This window comes from Drosophila ananassae (assembly GCF_017639315.1).
Source record: "Drosophila ananassae strain 14024-0371.13 chromosome Y unlocalized genomic scaffold, ASM1763931v2 tig00000119, whole genome shotgun sequence".
In the NCBI taxonomy this organism is placed as follows: domain Eukaryota; kingdom Metazoa; phylum Arthropoda; class Insecta; order Diptera; family Drosophilidae; genus Drosophila; species Drosophila ananassae.
In genome coordinates, this window is record NW_025319073.1 from 193,086 (window position 1) to 213,235 (window position 20,150).

The 20,150-nt window shown below is 45.3% G+C and overlaps 1 protein-coding gene across 1 annotated transcript; it reads right to left on the bottom strand.

Annotated features, from left to right (window-relative positions):
* Nucleotides 1-13,874: 13,874 nt before the first annotated feature.
* Nucleotides 13,875-19,139, bottom strand: LOC123258230. Its single transcript, XM_044718106.1, has one exon. It carries the CDS (start codon nucleotides 19,137-19,139, stop codon nucleotides 13,875-13,877), a length of 5,265 nt encoding a protein of 1,754 aa, XP_044574041.1.
* Between the last annotated feature and the right edge of the window lie 1,011 nt (nucleotides 19,140-20,150).

Genomic DNA, 20,150 nt, shown 5'->3' on the forward strand with positions numbered 1-20,150 from the left:
CAGTGAAACCAAGCAGGGACACCCCGGGAGAGTCATTAGAATCCTGATCAAGGCGTGGAAGCGTATGCACAGCGTAAGACCTGGAGTTAAAGGAGACACGACGCCAAAACCTCTGGCCTGCCATAGATCCTGCGGGGTAGGTAGGCCCTTCGTGCCCTGATCCGGCCGCTAAGCAGCGAAAGGCATATCCTGCCCGGTGTATGCCTGGGAGGTGAGCCGATCGGTCTGTTAACACGGATTAGGTGCCGGCCACGGCGAAAGGGCATCCACGGTACAAAGATACCAAAGGTCCACGGCACCCGCAACCGAAGAGCAGCAACAGAAGCAGCGACGAGGGAGCAGCAGCGACGACGAGCGAGCAGCGGCAGCAACAACAGCAACAACACAGGCCCCGCAACACAAAGCCCATGAGTCCAAACGAAGCGAACCGTGAGCCGTTTCGGCGCCAGGCACCAAGACCACACGACCTGCCGGCAGCTTTGGGAGGGCGTGTGTATTGGCACCAACCCGGAGCGGGGATCGATGGGAGGACGAGCGGTCGGTCGGCTGAGCCAAGCGGCCGGGGAGATTCACCCTTTTTGTAAACTTAGCATAATAAAGGGGATTTGTTTTAAATGTGTTTTTTCTGGGCTCGGGCAATCACGTCGAATCTATAAATTCGGTGGAACGTACCCCCAAACTCTGTGAGCTAGTCGCGCCATTTGTTGCGAACAAAACATTAGCAAAAACAGTTCGTTACATAATGACATAATTCTCTTCGGAGATTTCCAAGGAACGAACTGCTTCTAAGGCTGAGTCGCGAAGACATGATAGCAACCTCTGCAGCTTTTCCACCTTACTTGTGTGAGGATAGCAGCCCACGATTGTTCGTGTAGTAAATTCGTATAGCTTACCTTTATCTGTCGAATGTAATTCTGTCGATAGTAAAAATAGTGTAATGCAAATTGTTGATAGTTCAAGAGTACAAAAGTCAAAAATAAATTTAAAAGCTCCGAAAAAGTCTGGTTGTTAACCCAAGTCTACAAAATGTCTGAGCCTGGGCCTACCTTTTCGTTGTTGCAATTGCAATAACTATGAAGGCAAGGGTTTTGTCTTGTAATAAGCCGAAGATCCCATAGCAGGACCCTCCTCAGGGATCCTCCTCTCAAATAAATAGCCCCGGACATCTAGTAACCGCACCGTATGCGCTTGGGTTGCCGCCTCTAAAAAGTAGCACCTACTACTGCACCTACCCACTTCCCATCCCAAAACACCATCTTGCAACGGGCCGGACTAAGGTGTCACTTGGTTCAGGTGGTGGGTTCAGGGTGACCCCCTTTTCAAAGAAGCCTTACCCGTCAGCCGTTTCGCTTTCTTCGTATTCAGACTCGTATGCGTGTTGCCAACAGTTCAACAGTTGTTCGGAATGAAAAATCCTGGCCTGCTGCCAATAGTTGACAGTGAATTCAGATTTGGCGAAAAGCGAACGCCACAATTCGCCTCGAGAATTTAATTAGAATTTCACACGAAAAGTTGTTTGCGTCCCAGAGCATATTTCGGCAATTAGGCAGTGAAATAAAATGAAACTACTAGTACATTTGGATTAATCTAGCTCCAATCTAGCTCGGCTGCCAGGAAGTGCGTTTAGGATTTTTGTCTTCCCACAGAACCTGCGTTCACTTATTATGGTTATAACCTATTTTTAATATATATTTTAATTTTTATTTAATGAGTGACGTTGTATGGGGGGTATTTGGAGAAGGTCCCATTTGAAATGAATAAACAAAAGATTGGATTTATCATATTGAATTATTAAAAAAAAAATAACATAATAAAAACCCATTTTACCACTCGTTACTCCTTTATGGGCTTTTAAAGTAGTATTTTAAAATAAGGAGGGTCCCAACCATCATTCTTTTGGCGATCAGTTAAGGACCAACTTGGAGAAAAAATAAAAATAAACAAAAAATAAGGAAACTAAATAAAATAACAAATGTTTTGATTGCTTTGGAAAAATAAAAAAAAAAAAAAAAGGCAGATCGGCCAGATATCTTACTCCTAGGGCGATTGCTAGATAATATATATATCAGATAATCAAAATGTGATGACAGAATCGTATCTGCTGAAAATCGAAAGACATGGCACGTAGTTATTGTAAAATAAAAATATCTCTGAAGATCTCAAGGGGAATAATTGGATGTTCAGCGATTGAACATTAAAATAAGTAAAGGAAATAAATTTAATAAAATAATATGATTTATTTTAGAAATACCCAAAATATATTCCCCGCCTTTTTTTTTTTTTGTTTTTTTGCTAAGCGTTTTTGAATCCTAGAGTGGATTAACGATTATTTCGTATAAACTAAGCCTTAATACAATAAATAAATAAAAAATAAAATGAGGTAAGAAGGATGTCAGAGTCGTAACTGCTCAGGTTATGACAAGAGCGAGAAGCCCATTAGATTACCCATAAAAATCAATATTTCGGAAGAACTAAACGGAATATCTGGATGTGATTGCTTATCTTGATGAATTAAATAATATAAAAAATTGAATAAGAAAATTGTTGGGACTTGTGCCAGCATCAAAAATCATAATTATTTCTATTTCTATTCTCTCAGTGTAACCAGCCGCAGCGGTCCACTAATTGCCCGTTATCAGCTGCTCCATATTCTTTGTTTCTCCCAGATTCGCATGCGTTTTGTTGTTCTTTTGTAGCGCATGCAGTTTGGGAGCTTTGGTGGAGCTTCTGCGCAAGCTCTTAGGTTTTATGACTTGTAATTCGGCATTGTTGGGATCGGCCGCTGCCGTTGTTTTGGGGTTAAATTGACCCAATAAAATTATTGAAGTTAAATTGTGGATTCTATATTAATTCGGTCGCTATCAAAACGCTGATAGCTCAACAAAAATAAAAATGTTTTTTTGCGTGAAATAAAAATATATGTTCACACGTTGCCGGCCAGAGGCAGACTGAGCTCTAAAAATATTTTCAAAGTGGTCTACAGACTTTCTAAAAGGAACGGCCTTCTAAGACAGATAAAATATTAGTAACATAAATCCTAAGGTTACTCTGATGCTGTTTTCGGTTGGCATGGAAACGGGCTACTGGTATAAAAAGGATTTATATAAGATTACATTTTTGGGGCAGACAATCCGTTTGGGTCAGCGATTGGGGAAAAAGCACTTTATCTTGCTCGGCACAAATTATGTATAGTTAGTAATTATGTATAAGGTGCTCTAAAATTATTTACCTTCGAAATCAAAAGCCAAAGGACCCCCTGTGTAAGTCCAGCGGCGGTACGCGAGTCAATCAAGCAATAGAAGTCAGGAGCACGTGGGAATAGGATCAAGGATCCGCGGCGGAACCGAAGCCCAAGGGTAAATCGAGTCGGGTTAGGTTATTCCCGGACACGACAGGGATCCTGGCGATAGCGACGGATCGGCCTGTCGTACGCCTTGTCGGTTCCTGATCAATAAGTCCAGGTGTGAACCTATGAAGAAAGGGATAGCCAGCTCGGGAACTCAAGCCCAACAGTGATACCAAGCAGGGACACCCCGGGAGAGTCATTAGAATCCTGATCCAGGCGTGGGGCGTATGCACAGCGTAAGACCTGGAGTTAAAGGAGACGCGACTCCAAAACCTCTGGCCTGCCATAGATCCTGCGGGGTATGTAGGCCCTTCGTGCCCTGATCCGGCCGCTAAGCAGCGAAAAGCATATCCTGCCCGGCGTATACCTGGGAGGTGAGCCGATGTTAACACGGATTAGGTGCCGGCCACAGCGAAAGGGCATCCACGGTGAGCCAAAGATACCAAAGGTCCACGGCACCCGCAACCGAAGAGCAGCAACAGAAGCAGCGACGACGAGGGAGCAGCAGCGACGACGAGCGAGCAGCGGCAGAAGAAGACGACAGCAACAACACAGGCCCCGCAACCCAGGGCCCGTGAGTCCAAACGAAGGGAACCGTAAGCCGTTTCGGCGCCAGGTACCAAGACCACACAACCTGCCGGGCGCAAGCTTTGGGAGGGCGTGTGTATTGGCACCAACCCGGAGCGGGGATCGATGGGAGGACGAGCGGTCGGTCGGCTGAGCCAAGCGGCCGGGGAGATTCACCCTTTTTGTAAACTTAGCATAATAAAGGGGATTTGTTTTAAATGTGTTTTTTCTGGGCTCGGGCAATCACGTCGAATCTATAAATTCGGTGGAACGTACCCCCAAACTCTGTGAGCTAGTCGCGCCATTTGTTGCGAACAAAACATTAGCAAAAACAGTTCGTTACATAATGACATAATTCTCTTCGGAGATTTCCAAGGAACGAACTGCTTCTAAGGCTGAGTCGCGAAGACATGATAGCAACCTCTGCAGCTTTTTCACCTTACTTGTGTGAGGATAGCAGCCCACGATTGTTCGTGTAGTAAATTCGTATAGCTTACCTTTATCTGTCGAATGTAATTCTGTCGATAATAAAAATAGTGTAATGCAAATTGTTGATAGTTCAAGAGTACAAAAGTCAAAAATAAATTTAAAAGCTCCGAAAAAGTCTGGTTGTTAACCCAAGTCTACAAAATGTCTGAGCCTGGGCCTACCTTTTCGTTGTTGCAATTGCAATAACTATGAAGGCAAGGGTTTTGTCTTGTAATAAGCCGAAGATCCCATAGCAGGACCCTCCTCAGGGATCCTCCTCTCAAATAAATAGTCCCGGACATCTAGTAACCGCACCGTATGCGCTTGGGCTGCCGCCTCTAAAAAGTAGCACCTACTACTGCACCTACCCACTTCCCATCCCAAAACACCATCTTGCAACGGGCCGGACTAAGGTGTCACTTGGTTCAGGTGGTGGGTTCAGGGTGACCCCCTTTTCAAAGAAGCCTTACCCGTCAGCCGTTTCGCTTTCTTCGTATTCAGACTCGTATGCGTGTTGCCAACAGTTCAACAGTTGTTCGGAATGAAAAATCCTGGCCTGCTGCCAATAGTTGACAGTGAATTCAGATTTGGCGAAAAGCGAACGCCACAATTCGCCTCGAGAATTTAATTAGAATTTCACACGAAAAGTTGTTTGCGTCCCAGAGCATATTTCGGCAATTAGGCAGTGAAATAAAATGAAACTACTAGTACATTTGGATTAATCTAGCTCCAATCTAGCTCGGCTGCCAGGAAGTGCGTTTAGGATTTTTGTCTTCCCACAGAACCTGCGTTCACTTATTATGGTTATAACCTATTTTGAATATATATTTTAATTTTTATTTAGTGAGTGACGTTGTATGGGAGGTATTTGGAGAAGGTCCCATTTGAAATGAATAAACAAAAGATTGGATTTATCATATTGAATTATTAAAAAAAAAATAACATAATAAAAAACCATTTTACCACTCGTTACTCCTTTATGGGCTTTTAATTTTGTCTAGACTCTGTTTTATTGGATTAAAGTTGAAGTGGGAGTTGACCACGTGATGAGTCATTAAAAGGGGGCCCATAAAGTGTTGAAGTGATAACTTTACAGGCATTAGCTATTTAAAGTTTTTAAAGTAGTATTTTAAAATAAGGAGGGTCCCAACCATCATTCTTTTGGCGATCAGTTAAGGACCAACTTGGAGAAAAAATAAAAATAAACAAAAAATAAGGAAACTAAATAAAATAACAAATGTTTTGATTGCTTTGGAAAAATAAAAAAAAAGAAAAAAAAGGCAGATCGGCCAGATATCTTACTCCTAGGGCGATTGCTAGATAATATATATATCAGATAATCAATATGTGATGACAGAATCGTATCTGCTGAAAATCGAAAGACATGGCACGTAGTTATTGTAAAATAAGAATATCTCTGAAGATCTCAAGGGGAATAATTGGATGTTCAGCGATTGAACATTAAAATAAGTAAAGGAAATAAATTTAAAAAAATAATATGATTTATTTTAGAAATACCCAAAATATATTCCCCGCCTTTTTTTTTTTTTGTTTTTTTGCTAAGCGTTTTTGAATCCTAGAGTGGATTAACGATTATTTCGTATAAACTAAGCCTTAATACAATAAATAGTCGTAACTGCTCAGAGTCGTAACTGCTCAGGTTATGACAAGAGCGAGAAGCCCATTAGATTACCCATAAAAATTCAAAATATTTCGGAAGAACTAAACGGAATATCTGGATGTGATTGCTTATCTTGATGAATTAAATAAAGTAAAATAAATAAAATAAAAAATTGAATAAGAAAATTGTTGGGACTTGTGCCAGCATCAAAAATCATAATTATTTCTATTTCTATTCTCTCAGTGTAACCAGCCGCAGCGGTCCACTAATTGCCCGTTATCAGCTGCTCCATATTCTTTGTTTCTCCCAGATTCGCATGCGTTTTGTTGTTCTTTTGTAGCGCATGCAGTTTGGGAGCTTTGGTGGAGCTTCTGCGCAAGCTCTTAGGTTTTATGACTTGTAATTCGGCATTGTTGGGATCGGCCGCTGCCGTTGTTTTGGGGTTAAATTGACCCAATAAAATTATTGAAGTTAAATTGTGGATTCTATATTAATTCGGTCGCTATCAAAACGCTGATAGCTCAACAAAAATAAAAATATTTTTTTGCGTGAAATTAAAATATATGTTCACATGTTGCCGGCCAGAGGCAGACTGAGCTCTAAAAATATTTTCAAAGTGGTCTACAGACTTTCTAAAAGGAACGGCTTTCTAAGACAGATAAAATATTAGTAACATAAATCCTAAGGTTACTCTGATGCTGTTTTCGGTTGGCATGGAAATGGGCTACTGGTATAAAAAGGATTTATATAAGATTACATTTTTGGGGCAGACAATCCGTTTGGGTCAGCGATTGGGGAAAAAGCACTTTATCTTGCTCGGCACAAATTATGTATAGTTAGTAATTATGTATAAGGTGCTCTAAAATTATTTACCTTCGAAATCAAATTTAATGAATTTTGTATTGATTTTCCTTTGGGACGAGCAGGCAAGTGGAAAAATGGAGAAATAGGAAGTTCAATAGCTTAGATAGAACTCAATTTAACAGACAAGGAATAAGGTCTTCTCACTTTCATCAAAGCCAAAGCAACAGCCGACATTAAGGTGGTGGATATTACAAAATTTAAATATTCTTACACCAGGCACACGTCATCTTTCAAAATACGTGTGCCCTTGCAGATGTTCAAGACGATCTATTCCATCAGCTTTTGGCCAGAGAACATTTTCGTCGAAGAACATCAGCCAAGTACGGTGTAAAAAAAGATAACCAAACTTGTGGGTGTAAAACTCCCACATGTTAAGGCCACTGATCAACCTTCCACCTCATCTTCCTCTGTTTTAAAAAACTAATGTCTTCTCTAACACTTACCTATCAGAATACAAGAGGGTTACGTAGTAAACTTCCCAAACTGTATTCTGATAATTCTTTCTTTGCATCTCACATTATTGTATTTACAGAAACTTGGTTAAAGCCGGAGATCTTAAGCTCCGAAGTTTTTCCTAGTAGGTACACCACTTTTAAATGTGATAGAACTTTGCGAAGGGGAGGAGGAGTGCTAATTTCTGACTCCAAATTCGCTTCTGAAGAGGTTGTTGAGCCAAGCAGAAAAGGGCGAAGCTGCGTAAAATAAGCTGCATATATTATAATCTGTGTAGCGGCGGCGTGTTATCGGCAGTTCTGGTTTTGTTTACTTCTCCCCGTTCGCATGCGCTTTGCTGGTATTTGTAGCGCATGCGCTTTGGGGAGCTTTTTTGTAGAGCTGCTGCACACTAGCAAATCTTGCATTTGTGTGCGTTCATATTGATAATTCATATTGCTAAGCTTTGTACTTGTGTTGTTATTGATTGGAGTTTTGCAAGTTGGGGTTAGAGTTGAACCCTCGAGAAATAAAAATATTGAAATTGCCTTGAAAATTGAACTGTGGAATTTAATTCGTTTGGCCGCTATTAAAAACCATTAATAGCTCAACATTTTGGTGACCCCGACGTGATTATCATCCGTTCAATTATCGCGATCAGCGTTAAAAGTGCCACTAAAACACCGTTGTTGGTTTTGTTGTCGCATTTTAATTTAATTGGCATCTTAATTGGAATAATTCAATGGAATCTGGAGCTGAAGCTACTGCATCTGCTGCGTCAAGCCGTGAAAGGATGCTGCGGAGACGCGCAGAGGTAACATGCCAGGAAATGGAGGTACTGCATCGGAAGGTCAAGGCTGCGATGCAAACTGAAGATTCAACCATTCTGACCCTCGAGTCTATGGAGAAGCGTCTGCGCGACCGTTTCACCACGCTGCAGGAGGAATTGGAGGAGCTAAATTACAGCGAGATCGGGAGCGATTTATATTGGCGATTCTCTCAGCTGGCTACAGACGTGCACGTTGACATCCAGGTGGAGGTGGCCAAGCGTTCTATGCGGGTTGCTGCTCACTCTACGCTGTTAGATGCTACCAATGGTGCTGGGATTTCAAAAGCTCCATATAGGCCTGCTCCCTCATTGCCCCCGTTGCCAATGCCAACATTTAGCGGCGGCTATGCTGAGTGGCCGGATTTCTGCGCCCTATTTAGGACAACAATTGACAGCCACCCGCACTTGACCAAGATGGAGAAGCTCAGGTGGCTCATTTCCTGCCTGCGGGACTCAGCCCTGGAGACTGTGAGGGCGCTTGAGATTACCGACGCTAACTACGATGTTGCCCTCGACCTTTTGCGCAACCGTTTCAGCAACCGTCGCTTAATCTTCCAGGCTCACATCAACGAGATCCTGCAGTTAAGAGCGGTTGAGCCGGGATCCGTTGCTACTCTTCGAGAATTATCCGACCGATTTAATGGACATATGCGGGCCCTAATGAGTTCCGGGACGTCGGCCGAAATTCAAGGATGCCTCCTCATCCAGATCATCTTTCAAAAGCTGGACCCTGCCACAAAGGCCAAATGGGAAGACTCTCTGGCAGGAAGCACTGATGATAGCCTGCCAACTTGGGAATCTATGGCTCGGTTTCTGGAACAAAGGTGCCGTACCCTGGAGACGGTGGATTTGGCCTTAGCTCCGCATTTGTCAGCGAACCAAGCGGGCCGACGTAGGCCATTTAACAACCGATCCTGCATGCTCCTGAATGCTCCGCCTGCTTCGTGTGCCCTGGGCGGCATCCTGGCACACGGTGTGCCTTCTTGCCCAAGGTTTCTCGCCTTGTCAGTTGAGGAACGATACGATGAGGTTCGACGTCTTGCCCTCTGCTTTGTGTGCCTCAAGTCTGATCACTTGGCCCGCGGATGCTCATCCTCCCGCTGCCCAACTTGCAATCGCCGACATCATGCGCTATTGCATCCTTGCGAGCGTTTATCTAGCGCCACTTCCGTTCCTGCTTCTGGATCGAATCCGGCCAATGTAGCTGGGGTTGCGACCTCTCAGGCTCCTCCTGCTAATGCTCTTGTTGCACAGGATCGCAGCGCTGAAATAGTGTTCTTGCCCACCGCCCACATTCTCGTCCGTGGCAGATCAGGAGCCTTTCTTCCTTGTCGAGCCTTTCTTCCTTGTCACGGCTGGCCAGCCAACTTCAGCTTCATCGGTCCAAATGTTCTGTAGCAGTGACTGGCCTTGGAGACGCTGAGTTTACTACGGATGGAGCATCTGTTAACGTTTGCCTGAAGTCTCGCCTATCCACGTATTCCGTTTACATTGAGGCAATTGTGGCGTCTCACATCATAGAGCGTCAACCTGGCCTGAACTTAGATGTGTCCAATTGGAAGGTTCCCGCCAATGTGGTTCTAGCCGACCCGGACTTCCACCGAGCTCAGCGTGTGGATCTGCTGATTGGAGCAAGCCTGTTTTTTGATCTGCTCTCAGTCGGGCAAATCCAGCTAGGAGACGGTCTGCCTCTGCTGCAGAAGACACGTTTTGGATGGGTAGTTTCTGGAGGAGGTTGCACACTGGGAAACCCTCGCTTGGCCGCCTCATGTAGGATGATTCCTGCTGACCCAGCAAACTCTGTTGACGATCGCCTCGATTTTCTTCTCCGCCAATTCTGGGAAGTGGATGCCTGCACTGCGCCTATCGTTCAGGCTACTAAGGAGGAGCTCGATTGCGAGGCCCACTTCGTCATGCACCACGTCCGTCTTGAATCTGGTGCCTATTCAGTTCGCCTTCCAATCAAGCACAGTGTGGAGCTGTTAGGGGAATCCTATGCACAGGCTTTGCGTCGGTTCCATTCACTTGAGCGCAAGCTGGATCGTCATCCGAATTTAAGGACCCAATATTCGTCTTTCATCAAGGAATACTTGGATCTGGGTCACATGTCTCTGGTGCCGCAGGAATTGCGAGGTAAGTGCCAGTATTTCCTTCCCCACCACTGCGTCCTGAAGGAAGAAAGTTCCACTACTAAGCTGAGAGTTGTGTTCGATGGTTCGGCTGCTACGACCTCTGGCTATTCCCTCAATGATGTCCTGATGTCCGGCCCCGTGATTCAGCCTAAGCTTTTTCACACATTGCTTCGGTTTCGGTCTCACCTTGTAGCTTTGACTGGGGACATTTGCAAGATGTACCGCTGCGTAAGGGTCTTTCCGGATGATAGTTTTCTGCAGTGCATCCTCTGGAGAGATTCTAGCCACGATGACGTGAAGGTTTTTAAGCTCGACACCGTGACGTATGGCACAAAGCCAGCGTCTTTTCTATCTGTTCGCTCAATGCACCAGCTGGCTAAGGATGAAGGTGCCGGTTTTCCCGTTGGCTCTCGTGTTGTCCTCCAGTATTTTTATGTGGACGACCTTATATCTGGTGCCCCAACAAAGACTGAAGCGCTTGAGATAATAGCTCAAACATCGAGCCTGTTGAACAAGGGTCAGTTTCAATTAAGGAAATGGTGCTCCAACATCCCAGAGGTTTTGGAAAGCGTACCCGAAAGTGATAGAGAGTAATACTTGAAATTTAACGATGGCAGTCCGTTTACAAAGACTCTTGGATTAGCATGGGATCCTTCTGCTGACCTGCTGCTGTTTTCCTTTGAAGCTCTTCAGCCCAACGCCAAACCAACCAGGAGATCGATACTATCTTCCGTCGCTCGGTTTTATGACCCAATGGGCTTGGTAGGTCCTGTCGTCACTAAGGCAAAGATCCTGTTGCAGAAGCTGTGCCGAGAAAATTTGTCATGGGATGAAAGCCTTCCTCAGTCTCTTCTCTCCGAGTGGTTACAGTTCTGTTCCAGCTTTGACCAAATTCAGCGAATCAAGAAAATCTGGAGGTCCACGGATTCTGCGACGCTAGCTTAGATGCGTATGGAGCTTGCGTGTACGTATTGTCAGGTTCTGATTGTCGGCTGTTATGTTCAAAGAGTCGAGTTGCACCCATTAAAACTCAGACAATACCGAAACTAGAGCTATGTGGAGCTGAGTTACTAGCAAGACTGATGGCTGAAGTTGCTGATCTTGGGACGTATAAAGGAGATTATTATTGTTGGTGTGACTCCTTGGTTGCCCTATCTTGGATTCAAGATGAACCTGCTCGGTTTAACGTGTTCGTTTCTAATCGCGTTTCTTCCATTCAGGAGCTCACCAAGGCAATGAAATGGCTTTATGTTCCTACTGCCGTCAACCCAGCCGATCTACTGTCAAGAGGTTCTCTTCCCACTGAGCTATTAAACTCCCAGCTTTGGTCCCAAGGCCCTCCATTTCTTGGTGGTTCCAAGGATGATTGGCCCATCGCTATTGTGGCCGAAAAGGCAACCGTCGAACTTCGCGCCAGGACTCTATTGGCTACGGCTCCACCCAGGGATATCGTCGCATTGTCAAGGTTTGCCAACTCGTTTCCCTCCCTACAGAGAGTGTTCGCCTACGTTTACAAATTTTGCCGCCGCATCCGTCACGAAGGGATTTCTGTTCAGGATCGCAAAGGAGGAACCCATCTGCTGTTGCGCGTCGTCCAGCTTACCGAGTTTAAGGAAGAGATAAGTTTACTAAAGTCACGCAGATTGGTTCCGCCCTCAAACCCTCTGGCCTCGCTTGCTCCCTTTGTGGATGATGATGGTTTGCTTCGTGTTGACGGGCGATTGCGGAACTCTGCGTTGGATTTTGACGGACGTCATCCGATCATTCTTCCCAGAGGCCATCCCGTCACTTCGGCTATAGTGACTCACTTTCACGAGAAGAACCTGCATTCTGGCCCTCCGGCACTAGTGGCGAAAATCCGTTGTCAATACTGGCCCATTGGGGGGAGGAAGACCGTTTCAAGGGTTGTGAATAAATGCGTACGCTGTTTTCGCGCAAAGCCTCGTCTACTGGAGCATGTCATGGCCGATCTTCCTGCCGAGAGGGTTGAAGGATTCCAATGTTTTGATGTCACCGATGTGGATTTTTGCGGACCGTTTTTCTACAAGGCAGAGACTCGGAATAAGGGCCCTATTAAGTGTTATGTAAGCGTATTCATCTGCTTCAGCACGAAGGCAATCCACTTGGAGTTGGTTAAGGATCTTTCCACCGCTTCGTTTCTGAGCGCCCTTCAACGTTTTATTTGTACGCGACGTAAACCCAGGCAGATATGGTCAGATAATGCCACCAATTTTGTGGGAGCCAAGAATGAGCTAATTGAGTTGAAGCGAAGATTCCTCAGCCAGGATCATCAGGCTTCTCTGCACGAGTTTTGCCTGTCTGAGTCTATCGAGTGGCGATTTATTCCTCCACGATCTCCCCATTTTGGTGATCTGTGGGAAGCAGCAGTGAAGACGGCTAAGCACCATCTTTATCGCGCAGTTGGTCCCGCAGTTCTTGGCTTCGAGGAATTAAGGACTTTGTTGTGTCGCATCGCCTCAATTATTAATTCTCGGCCCCTTGTGTCGATTTCAGAGAATCCTGCGGATCTAGATGTCCTGACGCCGGCTCATTTTTTAAATGGCGGACCGCCTTCAACATTCATCGAGCCGGACCTTACTGCCGGACCTTCGAGCCGGCTAAACTTTAATCGGCTGGATGGGTGGCAGAGAGTCTCCTTCCTGCAGCAGGTTTTCTGGGCTCGTTGGAAGGAAGAGTACCTCACGCTGTTGCAGCAGCGTTCCAAATGGCGCACCCCTGGCCCTGTAATTGCTGTTGGAGACATAGTCCTGGTGAAGGATGAAAATCTACCCCCAATGAGGTGGCCTCTGGCCAGGATACTGGAGCTGGTTCCTGGGCGTGACGGAGTGAACCGTGTAGCCTTTCTCAAAACAGCGGTTGGAATGACTAAGCGTGCGGTGTCACGGTTGTGTCTGCTGCCTGTCAAGGATTCGGTTGAAGACCCAGCCTTCAACGGGGGGAGGATGTTGAGCCAAGCAGAAAAGGGCGAAGCTGCGTAAAATAAGCTGCATATATTATAATCTGTGTAGCGGCGGCGTGTTATCGGCAGTTCTGGTTTTGTTTACTTCTCCCCGTTCGCATGCGCTTTGCTGGTATTTGTAGCGCATGCGCTTTGGGGAGCTTTTTTGTAGAGCTGCTGCACACTAGCAAATCTTGCATTTGTGTGCGTTCATATTGATAATTCATATTGCTAAGCTTTGTACTTGTGTTGTTATTGATTGGAGTTTTGCAAGTTGGGGTTAGAGTTGAACCCTCGAGAAATAAAAATATTGAAATTGCCTTGAAAATTGAACTGTGGAATTTAATTCGTTTGGCCGCTATTAAAAACCATTAATAGCTCAACAGAGGTAAAATCACTAGAGTTTGGTGACATTGAATTTCTTTGCATCAAAATCACTTTGTCCGATTGATGATTAACTTTATTTATTGAAAATATATCTGGCTCAATCTCTTGATTTCGCCATCTGTCAAACAAAGCAAAGCAAAAACTCACACGCCGAATTTGCAACCGACGCTTCTAAAACCTTCTTCTTCTCTACATAAACTTCTTGTGTGCCCAGTTTCCAAATCGAATTGTTAATTAATGCAGTTTTTTAGTTTTACAGTGACCGTTCATCAACATCCCGGCCTCCCCTGAAACACTGTTTCAGAATTTGGTAATAGGGCGAGCTTCACAATTGGACGGGTGGTTTCTCCAGTTGGAGTCTTAAGTCGTACAGCGCGGACCATTCCATCCTTTCCTGGATACGTTTCGATGACTCTTCCGAGAGGCCATGCTGCTGGCGGGGTGTGAGAATCCTTAAGGAGCACGATGTCATCCTTGGCCATGTTGACCGATTTGTTCATCCACTTTGGCCGATGCTGGAGTGATGTAAGATATTCCATGTGCCATTGTTTCCAGAAGCCTTGCAGCATAGCTTGAGTCTGTTGCCAATAATCCAAACGGTTGATTGGTACATTTGATAGATCGCCTTCTGGTACTGTCGTGTAGGGACGACCAATGAGGAAGTGTGCTGGCGACAGATAGTTGACCTCGGTGTCCGAAGTTGAGAATAGTGGACGTGAGTTGACCACAGCTTCTATTTGGGCGAGAAGTGTGTGCATTTTCTCAAAGGTGAGGACATTCTTGCCAATGACTCTATGAAGATGCAGTTTGACAGAGCGCACAGCTGATTCCCATTTGCCACCCCAGTGTGGTGCATGGGGGGGAATGAAATTCCAGTTTATTCCTTCGTCTGCCAGGGCCTTCAGTACAGTGTTGTTGTGTTCGTCTGACTTCAGAAGAGTTTGCATTTCGTTTAATACCCTTTTTGCCCCGACGAAGTTTCTCCCGTTGTCGCTATACATTTGCGAGCATTTTCCGCGGCGAGAGATGAATCGTCTGAGTGCCGCCAGGAATGTGTCGGTTGTAAGATCTGTAGCCAATTCCAAATGCAAGGCAGAAGTGGCTAGGCATACGAATAGACAGATGTAACCCTTTTCCTTGCGCGGATTTCGTCCCTTGTGGACCTTGAGGATGATTGGCCCGGCGTAGTCGCAGCCAGTGTTTGCAAACGGAAATGCCTGTCGAACCCGGACAGACGGCAGATCTGACATGAATTGGTGAGATGTGTGTTGGCGTTGTCTAAAACATTTTAGACATTCATGCGTGATCTTTCGAATGAGGTTGCGGGCGCCAAATACCCAGTAGCGTTGGCGTGCGATCACAAATAAAGCCGATACACCAGGATGTAAGTGAATCCGGTGCTCATGTTCCAGAATGAGCTTCGTTATGCGATGAGATTTGGGCAGAATTATTGGATGCTGCACATCCGCTGGCAGTTCTGAGTTAGCTAAGCGACCACCCACTCGCAGTAGTCCATGTTTGTCGATTTGCGGTGAGAGGGTGCGCAATTTTGATTTGTGTCCCAAATCTTGCTGGTTGAGGAGTCGCTTGTAGTCAGCTTGGAATTCCTCTTGGGCATGGCGCAGGTACAGGATCCGTGCGTCATGGATCTCCTCAAATGTCAGCGTAGCGGAGTTGGATTTTCTGCGATTGCGTCGGATGAACTTGAGAACGTAGGCGAGAATACGAAGTAGCCTTGGCCACGAGGAGACACGGTCGATCAGTTGGCCCAATAATGAGGTTTCAGTGTTGTATGTTCTCATTGTCGTGAAAGCGGAACCTATTACTTCAGCCTGGACTTGTTCATCTGAAATGAAACTAGAATGAGGAGTGCTAGGTGTTTTTACCCATTCAGCTTCGGTTGAGTATAGCCAGTGTGGGCCGTTCCACCATAGGTTGTGGTTTACTAAGTCAGCAGCTAGCATGCCTCTTGAAGCGCAGTCAGCAGGGTTGTCATCTGATTTGACATGTTGCCAGTGATCTCGTGGAATGATGCTGAGGATTTCGGCAGTGCGGTTTGCGACGAAAGTCTTTAGTTTGGCAGGTATGTGCGAGAGCCAAGCCAAAACAATGGTAGAGTCGCACCAGGCGTAAACAGTGACGTTGTAGTGTTTCAGTGCAGCCTTGACTGAGTTGATGAGTCGACTTAGTAGCAGTGCGCCGCACAATTCCAGGCGTGGAAGTGATTGTGTTTTGAGCGGTGCAACACGAGTCTTTGCTGCTATAAGAGTAACCTGTATGTTACCATCAGGGAGAGTGACTCTACTGTAAACGGCAGCGGCGTAGGCTTTTATAGATGCGTCCGAGAAAGCGTGCAATTCAATTGTGTCTGTAGAATTGCCAATGTAGCGTGGAACCTCAAGTTCATTGAGCGTGTTGATATCGTGCTTGCATTTGAGATACCAATCTTCCAGGCTGAGCGGTAGCGGGCTGTCCCAGTCTAAGTTGAGAACCCAAAGTTCTTGGAACAGGATTTTGAATTGTATAACCACAGGAGCCAGCAATCCAAGTGGGTCGAAAATGCGAGACACGTCTGATAAAACTTGCCGTTTTGTAATCTTTCCCTCGCTGGGCAAAGATACCTTGTATGCCAATGTGTCCGTTTGCGGTTGCCAATGAATTCCCAAAACCTTGTTCGTAGTTTCGAGTGGACTGTATGATGTGTTGTTTGTGATTGTTGTCTCAGGGTCGACAACGCGGTTGCTGTTGGAAATCCATTTTCCAAGTTCGAGTTGAGCACATGACATTAGTTGAATTAGTTCTTGTTTGTATTGTAGAAGCTTCTCCTCGGTGTCAGCTCCTGTTAAAACGTCGTCAACGTAGAAATCTTCAAGGAGAATGCGCGCAGCAGTTGGATACAAATGTTGATAGTCTCTGGCCAGTTGCTCAAGAACCCGTACAGCCAGAAATGGTGCACACGCAGTGCCATAGGTTACAGTGCAGAGTTGGTAATGTAGAAGTGGAGCTGAAGGATGTTCTCTCCAAACGATACGTTGATAGTTGCGGTGATGCTTGTTGATCCAAATTTGCCTGAACATCTTGATAATGTCCGCAGAAAAAACGTATTTATGTAAACGAAAGCGTACGCATACATCGAAAAGGTTTCGTTGGATGCTCGGCCCAACGTTCAGGGTGTCGTTTAAAGATTGACCAGAAGAATCTTGGAATGAACCGTCAAAAACTACCCGTAGTTTCTTTCCAAGTACAGGGTGATGTGGCATATAGAATACCCTTCCATCGTTGGTGAGAATTTCGTCAGGGTTCAATTGGCGCATGTGGCCTAGCGAAATATACTCTTGCATGAATTGTACATATCGTGAGTGCAGATCTGTGTCTCTATGTAGACGGCGCTCCACAGAAGCAAAGCGTTGGGTTGCTCCTTGCAGAGTGTCAGTGAATTGAGGATCTGCATCCTTGAATGGAAGCTCTACGGTGTATCTTCCCTTCGAGTCGCGTGAGTGCGTGGTTTGAAAATGCTCTTCAACCTTAACATTTTCAGGATCATGGTGAGTGGTGATTTGGGAGTCCTCGATTTCCCAAAACCTTTGTAGAGTAGCATGGATATCGACTGTAGACAAAAATGACGTGGTGATTGATGGATTTTGATACGCAATCGATGTGATAACCCATCCAAAGATTGTTGAAATAGCTATTATGTTGCCTTGCGCATCCAGCTTCCTGTTGCCGGTTAAAATAGCCCATACAGAATCGGTGCCTAGTAGAACGTCTATAGGCGATGCCGAGTTGAATTCCGTGTCTGCAAGCGGAATCCCATTGAAGATCTCAAGCGCAGATGCATCGATGTTTTCCCTTGCCAGCGTAGATGTGATTTTTCCTAGAATATGAGCTTTTACTTGTAGCGAGTGATCAGAAACTCGAGACTTGATCGTGAGTGTGCTGAATCCTCTCGTGGTATCAGCCTTGATTGAAGAAATGCCGGAAATGAGAATCCGGCCAGGAGCCCGATTAAGACCCAGTGCCTTAATACAGCGTTCCGATACATATGATAACTCCGAGCCCGTGTCGAGTAGCACTCGGCAGTTTGTGTATGTGCCTTGAGAGTTGCGGATGTGTACCAATGCAGTTGGCAAAGTACATGTTCGTCCTACTTGCCCATGTGACAATAGGGTTGGCGTGAGTAGTGCCTGTGACATGTGACTCGCAGTCACCGATGTCGTGTCTGGATCGTTGCGATCGCTTGAAGACGTGGATGTGATTTGACCCTCGTTGGTCTGCATAGCATGCGTGTGTATGAGTGTGTGGTGTCTGCTGCCACACTGTTGACAGTTGTACTTTGAGCTACAGTTTGATGACCTGTGACCTGGTTTGAGACAGTTAAAGCAGAGAGATTTGTGCTTTACAAAAGAACGGCGTTGGTCGATAGACAAACCAATGAATTGAGGACACCTAGACAGTTGATGCCCATCCGCATTACAATTCACGCATTTTGTCAGCGCAGCAGTTACCATGGCTCTGCTTGTTTTCTTGTTGTTACCACCCTGTCTCGGTACAGGATCGCTTTGACACAGCTCAAATTCTTCACATCGTGCGTCCAGGAACTTGAAGAACTCTTCGACTCTTGGTGAATTTGAAGCACGGCTTGCATCTACCCATTTGCGGCGTGACTCTGGATCGATTTTATTCAGCAATAAATGGATAACCCAGCAGTCTCGGTCCATATGGCCAATTGAGTCCAATGCACGGATGACCTCGCTTGCACCATCTGAAACGCTACGCAATATGGATACCTCTCCATTGTTAGTCGATGGTAGCTCCATAAAGGTGTCCAATAGGTTGTGAATAATTTGCCGTGGTCGATCGTATCTCTCGTTGAGGCGCTCCCAAGCGTTGTCATATGCCGTCTCAGAAATCGGCAAATGGCGTACCAAACTTGCAGCCTCGTCCACGAGGAACGATTTTAGATAGTGGTACTTTTGTATCTTACCCAGATGTTGCTTGCTATGTACAGTGCTTATGTACAGTGCTTTGAAGGCTGGCCACTCCTTGTAAATGCCACCAAACGGTTTTATGTGAATCTTCGGTAATTCTGTCTCCCTTACTGGCGCCGCGGCGTCAGCCTGGGTTGGTGTTGAAGTTGCTCCTAGGCGTTCGAAAAACTCTTGTTGTTGCTGCACTAATCGAGAAATAGCGTCGTTGTTAGCTATTGAGTCTCCTTCTGCATGTCTCGTTGTTGTTGGTGTTGTCGGCTCCTGTGAGCGCTTGAGGGAAAACAAAAGCGCACGGGCTTTTATGTACTTCGCCTCATACTCGTCGTAGTCATCCGCAGGATCAACCCAGCCCTCGACGTCGTCAAGCACGCTTAGATCATCTCCGGCAAGTTCGAAATCATTCCAAACCTTGTCGAGCCTGGCTAGCAGTACCTCCACGGCGTCAACGCCGATTGATGCGGAAGAGTTTTCTGCTGTGTGTAGCAGTTTGGTGAGGCTGGATTTGAGACGGCCCCTCACTCCCTTTAGCCGTTTGAGTTGTTCCATCGCAATGGTGCTTTACTTTTAGTTAACAATAACGAATCTGGCTCTGAAGGACCAATCTTCCTTATGATGATTAACTTTATTTATTGAAAATATATCTGGCTCAATCTCTTGATTTCGCCATCTGTCAAACAAAGCAAAGCAAAAACTCACACGCCGAATTTGCAACCGACGCTTCTAAAACCTTCTTCTTCTCTACATAAACTTCTTGTGTGCCCAGTTTCCAAATCGAATTGTTAATTAATGCAGTTTTTTAGTTTTACAGTGACCGTTCATCAACACCGATCAATCTTTGTATGTTACCTTTTCGTACATACCACCTTCGTCCGAACCGCCAACATACTGGCAATATATGTCCGCTATTCGTTTGGTTTTCGATCGTCTGTCTGATGGTGACCAGCTGATAGCTCTGGGTGACTTTAATATCCCAGAACTTATATGGTCAAATGTTGAAAATTCACCGTCTTTACAGCTTAACTCCCACTACGACTTTCCTGTGGGCATGTTTGACATGTCACTCGGGCAAGTTAACCACGTTAGAAATTCTTTAAGTCGGCTGTTGGACTTCTGTTTCGTTTCTGATCTTGATGGAATTACTCTTTCCAGAACTTTGCCCCTTTCTAACCCTGAGGATCCATATCATCCCACTCTTGAGGTTTCAATCGAAAAAAATTACTTTATTGACCTTAAGTCTACAGCTAAATCTCAGAAAGTTCGTTTCTTTCGTAAGGCTGACTTAATGAAATTAAATAAGTTAATTTTGGAATTTGATTGGTCTGATTTACTAGCATGCGAGGATATAAACATCGCATTACAAAAATTTTATTACACTTTGAACATATTTTTCGACGCTTGCGTGCTGTGGAACTATCCGTCCGCTTCAACGAATCCGCCTTGGTATACAAGCATAGATTATCTGGCTGTACAGTTAGTTATTCAAGATACTTAGTAGCGCGGTCCAATTTCACCGTGCATAACGCAGAATGTTATAGGAGTTATATTCGCCGCTGCCGG